This window comes from Trachurus trachurus (assembly GCF_905171665.1).
Source record: "Trachurus trachurus genome assembly, chromosome: 15".
Taxonomy (NCBI): Eukaryota; Metazoa; Chordata; class Actinopteri; order Carangiformes; family Carangidae; genus Trachurus; species Trachurus trachurus.
The window spans coordinates 15,564,564-15,575,265 of NC_139906.1; the positions used below are offsets into that span (position 1 = coordinate 15,564,564).

At 41.9% G+C, this 10,702-nt stretch overlaps 2 protein-coding genes across 2 annotated transcripts; both read left to right on the top strand.

Moving 5' to 3' along the window:
- The first annotated feature begins 118 nt into the window (after positions 1 to 118).
- On the top strand, positions 119 to 4,706 carry sar1ab (secretion associated, Ras related GTPase 1Ab). Its single transcript, XM_083988465.1, has 7 exons — positions 119 to 202; positions 1,345 to 1,415; positions 2,182 to 2,301; positions 2,398 to 2,463; positions 2,554 to 2,657; positions 2,773 to 2,904; positions 3,373 to 4,706. The coding sequence occupies exons 2-7, from the start codon at positions 1,358 to 1,360 to the stop codon at positions 3,487 to 3,489; spliced, it is 597 nt and encodes a 198-aa protein (XP_083844591.1). The 5' UTR covers positions 119 to 202; positions 1,345 to 1,357; the 3' UTR covers positions 3,490 to 4,706.
- An 804-nt stretch (positions 4,707 to 5,510) lies between these two features.
- Positions 5,511 to 8,580, top strand: tysnd1 (trypsin like peroxisomal matrix peptidase 1). Its single transcript, XM_083987689.1, has 4 exons — positions 5,511 to 6,833; positions 7,553 to 7,683; positions 7,787 to 7,972; positions 8,167 to 8,580. The coding sequence occupies exons 1-4, from the start codon at positions 5,701 to 5,703 to the stop codon at positions 8,367 to 8,369; spliced, it is 1,653 nt and encodes a 550-aa protein (XP_083843815.1). The 5' UTR covers positions 5,511 to 5,700; the 3' UTR covers positions 8,370 to 8,580.
- Positions 8,581 to 10,702: the final 2,122 nt, after the last annotated feature.

Consider the following 10,702-nt stretch of genomic DNA (forward strand, 5'->3'; position numbering starts at 1 on the left):
TACATAGAAAACTATTTTAAAGCGAAGCTCCATTCATTTTTAAAACTATTTGCTGGCCCGTCCCCACGACCCCTCCCGTGTTATTAGCCGGAGTGACGTAGTTTCCGGTTAACTGTCAAAGTTGCGGGCTTCATGTCAGTCGACGGGACAAGCTTGGACCAAAAACCAGCGGACGGGGGGCTCATAACTTCAACAGACCGAGGTAACACTACGAATTATGGGACTAACTTTCCACTTTCCACGTTATTTCTCCCGTAGTGCTCTCTGCTCGTGGTGCCACCCTCCTGACATTAGCCTACATATAAAGTTACAGGTGTAGTTGTCAGCGTGGACCTCTCTCTCTCGCTCTCATGCGCAGGTTGTTTACTAAATGTGTCACGGTTTGATCCGTGGCAGCTGAAGTCGTTACCACAGGGAACTGGAGCCGAAGTGAGGCAGGAGACATGAAATTATAGGGAAAGTCATTCCTGAGAAGTTCAGTCCTGAGTTCAGCAGCCAGTATTGTTTTATGATGTTATAATGTGTGTTTATTTAAAGGTGCTGCTTTGAGATCTGTGGAAACCTGCTGCCACTTAGCCTAAATGACTAGGGGCATTTTTATTTTATTTTTGAGGGTATTGAAGACACAGCACCTGTTGTGTTATGGCATTTAACTCATACTGTAGTACATATGAATTAAATCTGTATTTATAGATAGAGTTTGGTGTAAATACGTGACCCAGGTGAATGAGTAGTATGAGAAATAACAGAACAACTGGTTCAATTCCTTAGTCACTGAAGGCCTCACTGTTCACTGTACCGAGCACATCAAGTTCCACAGAGAGTGACAGGCGAGTGTGTGTGTGTGAGTGTGTGTTTAAGAGCGAGAGAGAGACCAGGAGAGGGTGAAGCAGGGGGTGACTGCCCAGATCAAGTGTCCTTGCCACAACCTGTCATAAAAATAGTCAGAGGATAGATCAGTGTGACTCAGGGAGGCAGCTGGCAGAACAGACTAGCATCAAAAAAATCATCTAAAGCCTGTTTGTTGCTTGGTTCGCCCTCCTTTCTTTCATGCTTTAAAGCTTGTGTGATTACACAGAGCTTACACATACCAGCAAAGTAATCCAGGGTCAGGAATAATGATCAACAATGGGCTTCATTGCTAGGTTCTGTATCGCAACCACATCCTTTTGCAATAGCACATTAAACTCTATACTTGTTTGCTAGCATGTGTTTCATTATTGTGGGGGTATGTGTATGAGGGGACCTTGGTTGAGCACTGACAGCAGTTTGAACATGAATCAATCATTTCGTGTTTACTGTGTTCTCGTTAATGTGTCATAATAAATACTTTCTGTATTTCAGGCAGTCCAGAGACATGTCTTTTATATTTGACTGGATCTACAGGAGCTTCAGCAGCGTCTTACAACTATTAGGTAGAGTATCACACAGAAATATCAACAGGACTGTACAACCTTAACCACCACAACCTCTTTAAGTTGCAATTTGATTTAAAAAAAGAAAACATTTGCAAAATTGCAACATTGGCATTACCCTTTCTGACCCCATCCTTGTTTTGAAACAAAATTGCCCAAAATTATGTACCCAAATTAAAATGGATGTGGGTCACAACCCACACACTAATTCAACACATAAATAAATAAGATGTTGCCAGAAAGGCGAGGTTTGTTGCACAAGTGTAAAAATACCACAGAAGTATGTTACAGAAACACAGGGGGAGGCATTTGACTCGGTAAACTCTGGGAGTTTTTGGTCTCGCAAAAAATATACATATAATTTTAGCCTGAATAAGTCTGTGTTTTTGTCAGAACAAGTCCAGGACAGGGCTACAGACAAACCACCAATCGATCGTCAATACCTGACTGAAATATAAAGGAGATAGCACAGCACATGACGGATATACAATGTTTTTTACAAATTAGTGCAGATGTCTCCAGAAAGAACACTTGAGGCTCTCTAAAAGCCACATTTTTATAATTACTATACATCAGTCAATCTGCAAAAATGTAATAGTCTGTACTATTACATTTTGGTTATAAGGTCATTGGCATTCCTAAATGTGAAAAACTACTAATCCTTGGTGTTTGTGATGACTGTGGACTAGACAGAGAAAAAGAAAAAAACAAATTCATAGCGAGTGTATATCAAATTCCCATCATTGCGTTTTCTTTGTCTCACCAGGGTTGTACAGGAAGACTGGCAAGCTGGTGTTCCTCGGACTAGACAATGCTGGAAAAACAACTCTCCTGCACATGCTCAGAGACGACAGACTAGGACAACACGTGCCGACTCTTCATCCAAGTACGTCGCCTGGTGATGTGACACGTTGTCAGTTCAGCAATCAGATTTGTTTCTTGCTTCATTACTCATCTAAACTTCCCTCCTGTCCTCATGCAGCATCTGAGGAGCTGACCATCGCTGGAATGACCTTTACGACGTTTGACCTTGGAGGCCATACACAAGGTAGTGCTGTGGAAAATGCTGTTTGAGACACTGGCAGTTACTGTATCACTTCTGTTTTACATAATGAGTGAAACTGTGTTGCGCTCACAGCACGAAGGATCTGGAAGAACTACCTCCCAGCCATAAACGGTATAGTCTACATGGTGGATTGTGCTGACCATGAGCGGCTAGTAGAGGCTAAGGTTGAGCTGGATGTAAGTATATTGATTTTACTTAGATATCCACACAAAACAGACTTGTTTACAGTTTTCTTTTATCGACAAGAATGATCTATTTGCTGAGCACATCGCACATCCTGTTTGTACATAGGCCCTGTTAACAGACGAAACCATCTCCAACGTTCCTGTTCTCATCCTGGGGAATAAGATCGACCGTCCGGAGGCCATCAGTGAGGATGCACTGAGGGGAATGTTTGGTCTTCATGGACATACGACTGGGAAGGTAATGCACACCCAACATGTTGATCGTATCTTCTATTATGTGTGCTGTTATTGCATCTGTCTATACGGTGGACTTTGCTACAATACAAGACAGCATCTGTTGTCTGCCTTGAGAATGAGATGCTCAAGAGTATTTTCACTGTATTATACCAAAAGTGAGTTTTACAAATTTCACAGGGCCAAACCTGTCTGCTTCTCAGTAGAGAAGGAAAGTGTAAACACACTGACTATTCATCAGTGTAAATCTTTATAAGCACCTTCTGTTTCTCAGCAAAAAACACAAGGAGAGATAAAGGAAACAGAGTGAAAATACTGAATCATTAGAGAGACATGCCACAGCTCGACTGATATCACACCATGGTCCACCCACTTGTAGCACAACATGCAGAAAGTTACAGGTTTAAGATGATAGCACACATTCAGGGTGCATGGAAAATGCGTTAACGTCTGCGGTTCTGTTTCTTTTCAGGGCAAAGTGTCGCTGAAGGAGCTGAATTTGAGGCCGATGGAGGTTTTTATGTGCAGTGTGCTGAAGAGACAAGGATATGGAGAGGGTTTCCGCTGGCTCTCTCAGTATATTGACTGATTCACACATCTTTTGAATAACTTAAAGCAGATTTACCATTCTGCCCGTGCACACAGAAACATGTTCCACACAAGGCTACCTGCTATAGAGAGATAGAATATTCTTTGTTTAGGATTTTGACTGTGCCAGTAGGAAATGTGTTCCAGGCAGTGTTTTTGTGTTCATATATACTGTTTTCATCATGCGCTCTAAGAAATCTGAAGGTCATATCATGCGCACCACAGTGAGTCAAAGATAAGTTGTGAATCAACATATTGTTCAGATTGAATGTGGAGAATGATCTTCATGCTGTGGTTTCTACCTTCACTTAAAGCCTGTAGGAAATTCTTTCTGCCATATAGAACATGTCATCGCTGTGAACCAGTTTCTGACCCGGGTTTATTTTTAGGTGTCGGTGTTGACTTACAGTGAAGGTCCTTTGGGTTAACACTCTCTACTTGGAATTACTCCTCCTTCATCGAGGATGAACAAAACTATGTTGGCATAGATAAAAAGCATCATATATCTGTATATTTATCCAATTTCTTTTAAACGAATGGGAAATTTGTTCCATCATTTTTTTTCCAAGATTAAAATAGTTTTTCTAGAAAGAGCTGCTGTGATTTAGTGCCATATTTGTTAATGGGAAAAGTGTCAATACAGTAGCCTGCTACCTCTGAGGATACTGACATTTTTGCTGATTGCATGTTTTTTTTTTTTTTTTTTATCAATGAAGGGTTTACCACTACAGGCCAATAACATGAATGTGACCACAAGTGCATTAACTTACATTTTGCCGTGAGGAGCTTTATTTAATACCATAGAACAGTGTTTAGATAATTGCAGTATATGTTAACTGCATCAGCACAGCCAGGTGATGTTACAAGCTCATACGTGTCCAGAGTGAGGATGCTAAACTACCTGTTGTCACGATGGTTACTTGCTGTGAAATGACTTGAGTACTTTGTGATTAGTTGCTGCTCACGATGCAGTGATATTATGAGAGTGCTCGAGTGGTGCTTAAAAATATGGCATGCAAATATATGCATGAAATTACCTATTAGTGCAATATTATACATTATTTGTATATAAACTGTTATTTATATTTTGCAATAAATTTGGCTTGCCTTGTTACATCAAGCATTGAGCTCTGACGTAATATACGTGTTAAAAAAAGCCAGTCAAATTGTTATTACTAAATGCGTGAAGTTTGAGCATAATAAATGTTTTTGACAAACCTTTAAATCTTCATGACTGACTCATTCTTATTTTTATTTTTTAATGGGAGCAGCTTTGATACAAGCAGTTACAAACACGATTAAATGACACTACTCCTATTAGAACTAGAAGATGCAATTTCTGAAAAAATTGCAGTGGAGTCCCTGAAACCAGGGATTGCTGACTTGTGCACAAGCCAAAGCTAAACTGCTTTGCTGGCTGGAATTTGTCTCAGACATACCCAGACAAAACAATAATTAACCAATGCTGTTTAAAATAATCAGAGTTTGTTGCAACTTAATATCCATTGAACAAATAGCCTACATTGGCATGATAAAGTGTGTGAAATAGTGAACTCAATAAATATCTAATTGAAGAATGACATACGTAATTACATAGTCCAGTCAAGGGACAGGTGGGTCTTACGTTCATCTCCACTGCGGGCCTTGAAAAACAGATATTCAAGCCAGTGCCCACGTCCAATCATTATTTTATCCCAGTTTTACGCATTGTCCATTTCAGAAATCACCTTATTGGCACGATTCTTTACCGTAAGTGTTCGTTACAGTATTAAAAAATATATATGAACGCTGACATTTCAGTGTCACAAAATGTAACCTTTTTATACACTCTATTGTTACCCAAAGAAACAGCTGGGAACTTCAGCCCTATGGGAGACACCATGTAGCAAAACTGTCCCGCCTTCCTGTATCCCCATTGGCCCAGAACTGTTCGTATGTTTTTTCTGACCAATCACAGTTATCGTAACTTTTCGTGTCTTTTCGTGGACCAATGAGACTCAAGCAGGAAGTTGGAATGACAATTTCAGCTCTAAACCGCTGTGTAGAGGAAAAATAGTGTAATTTAAAGTTGCCAGTATTAGTTTTCCGTATCTGTTGAATGTCGAAGTTTGTTTCCACGACTCACCGTTGCTCTCAAGCTGTTTGAAATGTGCTTTTCCCCCACTGGTTTATCCGCTGAGCCGTAATCGACGCATGGCTAAAGTTACTTAGCATGGAGGTGAAGGAGATAGAGAGCTGCTGCTGTGTCGTTAAGGTATCAGAGGCTTTTTCTACAAAGAAACAGGTGAGCTGCAGCGGGGTTATCGTTCACCCTCAAACCGGAACTGTGATATGTGCCGCCCTGCCGTTTTCACGTTTTATCACCGACAGCAACGATGAGCCCTTCTTCTGCTCGGACCGTGAGTGCCTGCCACCCAGCTCCTTCAGCGAAAAACTTAAAGTCCGCGTCAGCTTTTCTCTGCAGCGAGGTCAGGAGGAGACCACCAGCCGGGTGTCTGCCTTCACACCCTCCTCCAGAGCCCAAACAACACGGCGGCGGGAAGTGTCGGCCCGGTTGCTGATGCTGGTGAACTGCCTGGAGTTCAAAGATGCTTTCCAGGCAGTTTTCCAGGAGGCTGACCGGTGGCGTTTCCATGGTGACAAGGAGGAGGAGGAGGAGGAGGATGAGGAGCAGCAGCTGTTGAGGAGAGATGCCCGCTTCCTCAGCTGGTTCGCTGTGCTCCAGACAGATGTGGGGGTCAAAAGCAGCCCAGATTTAGGGACCATCATCCCGTGGCAGAGCAGCTCGTCTCTCCAGAAGGGCGGCCCAGTCGTAGCATGTGGTTCGCCCTTCGGCTCCCTGTGCTTGGACCTCTTCATCAGCACCCTCAGCAAGGGAATCATCAGTAACCTTGCCGGAGAGGACAACGCTGTCATCCTCACAGATGCCCGCTGTCTGCCGGGCACGGAGGGTGGAGGGCTGTTTGCGGTGGAAGGTGCAGCAGACAGCAGCACCGCACGTCTCATTGGGCTGATCGTGTCTCCGTTTGGCTGGAAAGCGAACGAGTGGATCGGCCTCACTCTGGTCTGCTCGGTCCATCTGATCTTCAGGAATGTCATCCGCCACATGAGCGCTCTGGAGGATCCACTGCGGGACGTTTGGCTACATCCGGCGGAGACAGGCCTCCTCCACATGTCCACCACAGCCCATGCATCAAAAGCTGTGAAATACCCCACTGTGTGCTTTGTGGACAGTGGCCAGTTCTGGGGCTCAGGGGTCGTTGTTACCTCTCAGCTGGTTTTAACCTGCCGGCATGTTGTCAACGGGAAGTCCACAGTCACCCTGAAGTTCCACCACAGGGACAGGTGACAACACATTCACTGTCCTCATGTCCTTTGTTCATCCTTATCCGAATAGGAACGGATTTAATTTGAAGTGAAAAGAAATAAATCATAAAAGATGTCACAACTTCTTTGTTAGACCATTTCCATAACAGACACTCTGAGTATGACTAGTGGGGAAAACACAGATGAAACTAAAACTATTAAAGACTCTGTTATGTCAGTGTCAGGTAAAACCATTGTGGATTGTACTGGAGACCTAACTTTCCTGCAATGCTGTGGCACTGGCATGTGAAAAGATTTGATATACTGCAAACTCACACCTCATTTAGTTGCACAAGTAGTTGTTATTATCACGTTTTTACATTACCTTACACCCTTGATTCACCTCCATAGGTGTTTTCACTTATTTATCCTGGTTGGATCTCTTCTTATGACTGGGAATGTGCATATCCACATCTGTGGCTTAAAATTGTGTGAAATTAGGACTGATTTCTGCTACACCAGAAACTCATCAATGTGTCTTCCTGAGACATTTGGTTCTGCACCAAATGTGGCTACACATGTTCTGTGTATACGTCTTGGTTTTACCTATTTATCATTAGTATATGGACTTAAGTGACCTCACATTCATTAAAAACCAACTGCTAATGACTTCAGTCTGAGTAGAGGTTCACAGAATACGGCAATTGAAAACATTGGTGTGTGGGTTCAGGGCCTGTTTTCTGTTTTCTATTTCACAGAGTCTTTAATTTTGTGGGTGGTACGCTGTTTTCCACTAAACCATCTTCACCCTACGATCTGGCTTTGGTGCAGCTGAGAGGCTCTCTCCCAGAGGCTGTGGTGCCTCGGATGGCTCAGAGCTTCAATCCAGGTTTGGTTGCATTTGCTTCGTTGAAACAGAAACAGGGAAACCTTCTTTACACCATTGAAGCTATTAGGAGATTGATCGTTCAGCTTGCTTTCTCTTCCTACAGGTGAGTCTGTGGTTGTGGTGGGATACGGTGGATTGGGTCGGATCTGTGGTCCATCTCAGACCTGTGGCGTCCTCTCCAAAGCCATCAGCTTGAATCACCAGCCCATCATGCTTCAGACCACTTGTGCAGTACAAGCAGGGGCCAGCGGGGGCGCTGTGGTGCGGGCCAGCACAGGAGAGCTGCTTGGTAAGAAACCCTGCAACTACAAAATCACATACTCCTTTTGATCAGTGGGGGGCACATGATGACCACAGAAAAATGGAACAATGCACCATATGTGAGGAGGGATAAGGCAGCCACACATGCCAGATTACTCTCTGTCTGTCTCTCTCTCTGCACTGCTGTATCTGCAGTTTTAACAATAATTTCCTGTTTTGCAGGTATCGTGTCCAGCAACACGAGGGACTTAGCTGCCAAAGTGACCTATCCACACCTCAACTTCAGCATCCCGGTGACTGTTTTCCACAGATTGTTGCAGCGCTATGAGCAGACAAAGGATGTGAATGTGTTCAGGGTATTGAACACCACGGAAAAAGAAGTGAGGAGGGTGTGGAGACTACAAGGTGCTCAAAGCAAACTGTAACTAAGACACCTGCAAGACTGAGATGTGCCAGAGAAAACTGTTGGCTGGTTAAATGAAAAATCCCTTTAGATAATAATAATAATAACTCAAATCTTTTTTATAAAACAAAAGTGATATTTTTAAGTATATAATTCAATGTTTCATTCCATAATATAAAGAAACACCAGAATCATGCTATAAATAATGTGAAATATTTAAAAGACCACTTAATATTAACAGGCAGTTAAAGTTATTGAGTGATTTTGCAATTGTAATTAAATGTATCAATTTATTTTATTATGTTGTTGTAATGTTATTTACATTCAGTCCCTGTGTATATTTCTGTACACAATCATTCCAAATGACCAACATTATAGAGACTTATGTACCAAAGGAGCAGTATGAGATGAGATTATTATAGTTATTGTACAGTTACAGGAGCAAGAGGAGTCAGTGCACGTGTTGTACACCTGGTTCTCATGCATATGGCATGTTTTTACGAAGCAGGAGGAATATTCAGTATAATAAGCTGACAGGCTGCAGAAGATGATTGGTCCCTTTGGGTAGACACAGTCAGTATCAGGTATTCAGACATCTGCTGGCAGGCGCACCCACTCCCAGCAAACACATTTAAGGTTTCCCCCACTGGGACGTCACCGTTACCGATTTCCATTATCACAGAAACGTGAAACTGAGAAAATGACATTTCGGAGGATTGGTTACTGTCAAATTTTTTACAATGCTAAGACAAGCTTTCATGGCCGCAGCTCCAGTGGACGTGCCTACGTACACTCTAACATACTGTAAGGTTTCTATTTCACAGTGCTCAGACTGAATAGTTGACAGGGGAGAGGGTTGAGCAATGTCCCGAGGAGGCACAGGAGTGAGTTTTCTATAGGCATTGTGCTTTTAGAAGTGCTGATACGCAGACCTGGGTCTGTATCTCATTTCTGCCGGTTTCCCATAGCTATAAGCTACACTCCACTGCAGAACGAGGTGAGCCAACAATGAGGTCTGCTCCTCTGAGAAAAAGTCACAGAGAAGAGATGTATGTCTTTGAAACTGTACCTCATGGGAATTAAAACAAGCCCCATAAAAGATTACAACATCTTATTTTAAACTTTCAGAGAATTAATAAAGGATGGAAATTATGTCGGTAAGTGTGTAACCAAATTACAGTCACCTAAATATTCAATATTTGATTATTTTATTCACAAGAAGTGCATGATATTCAAGAATGAGTGTTATAAGAAAATACAGATAGTATAGAGAAGTATAGGTACATTTTACTTCACTTCTGTTGAAGAAACTCTGACCTACTTGTGGTTTGTGCATCATGAATCACAGAAATTGCTTGAGGAAAATATTTGCTCGGGGGAAGTGCTGTAGTGATGATGGAAGATTTAGAGATTTAAGTCCAGCCAATGCACTGCAAAGCTGATATTACCTGACAATTTAATATGATATTGGTATTGGAGTATTATATATGATGGCTAATCTGTACAATATGCAATATATTTTTGTTATTTAAGACATTACTTTCTTCTCAGAATGTTTACCTTTGTTGTCTTGACCTTTTAAGCTACAGTGCCATCATTGGGTTAAAGTTTCTCTTTGCTAATTTGAGTTATGAATTCCAGAACGTCAACTGGAGCATTTAACACAAAGCTCCACTGGGACTGAACATGACTTGTCCACTGTTACTTTTGTTGAAACTTAAACACAGTGTCTGTCTCAAAAACCCAATATTGTCTGGACATTAGTCTGTGTACTTTGAACGTAGTGGTCTTGCTGATAAAAAGAAAAAAACGTGTACTTCAATACTCGCTTATTCTGCGCCTTTTGAAGATCATGATGCTGCTAAAATTTGAAAGGGAACAAAGAGAGAGAAAGAGCCCAGACGCTGAAGTACGGTGGCCAGCTGGGCCACATAGACCAGTTTATTTCTTTTTTTTTTTTTTATTAAACACAATAATTGAGCCACATTATGATACCATGTACACTTGTCAACTTAGCAGTATACGCTGCCAGTCTTTCAAGGCATTGATAACGGGACTAATAGGTGACACTCTGTCTTCTGATACACACATTATATACAAGCTAAAGAGTGATGCGTGAGAATTTTTATTTTATTTTAAATATATCATGAATGAGACAGAGCACTACTGTCACATATGAGCCAAAGCGTATGACATGTAAACAGTAAAGTGGAAGGGTAATTTTCAGTATTCTGAAGTGGCTTCCTTTCTTTATCGTCCATTTCCTGCCTGAAACCAAACCTGGTTATCTAAATTGTGTTAATCTGCACAAGGAAAAGATGAAAGAGGCCAATTTAGACGACTGAAATGCAACCC

What these genes read in the sequence shown, in the direction of transcription:
- sar1ab (XM_083988465.1), top strand. Translation starts at nt 1,358, where the DNA reads ATGTCTTTTATATTTGACTGGATCTACAGGAGCTTCAGCAGCGTCTTA. An exon ending in CGTGCCGACTCTTCATCCAA is followed by an intron (nt 2,302 to 2,397) that starts GTACGTCGCCTG and finishes GTCCTCATGCAG; the next exon opens with CATCTGAGGAGCTGACCATC. An exon ending in CCTTGGAGGCCATACACAAG is followed by an intron (nt 2,464 to 2,553) that starts GTAGTGCTGTGG and finishes TTGCGCTCACAG; the next exon opens with CACGAAGGATCTGGAAGAAC.
- tysnd1 (XM_083987689.1), top strand. Translation starts at nt 5,701, where the DNA reads ATGGAGGTGAAGGAGATAGAGAGCTGCTGCTGTGTCGTTAAGGTATCA. An exon ending in GGCTCAGAGCTTCAATCCAG is followed by an intron (nt 7,684 to 7,786) that starts GTTTGGTTGCAT and finishes CTCTTCCTACAG; the next exon opens with GTGAGTCTGTGGTTGTGGTG. An exon ending in CAGCACAGGAGAGCTGCTTG is followed by an intron (nt 7,973 to 8,166) that starts GTAAGAAACCCT and finishes CCTGTTTTGCAG; the next exon opens with GTATCGTGTCCAGCAACACG.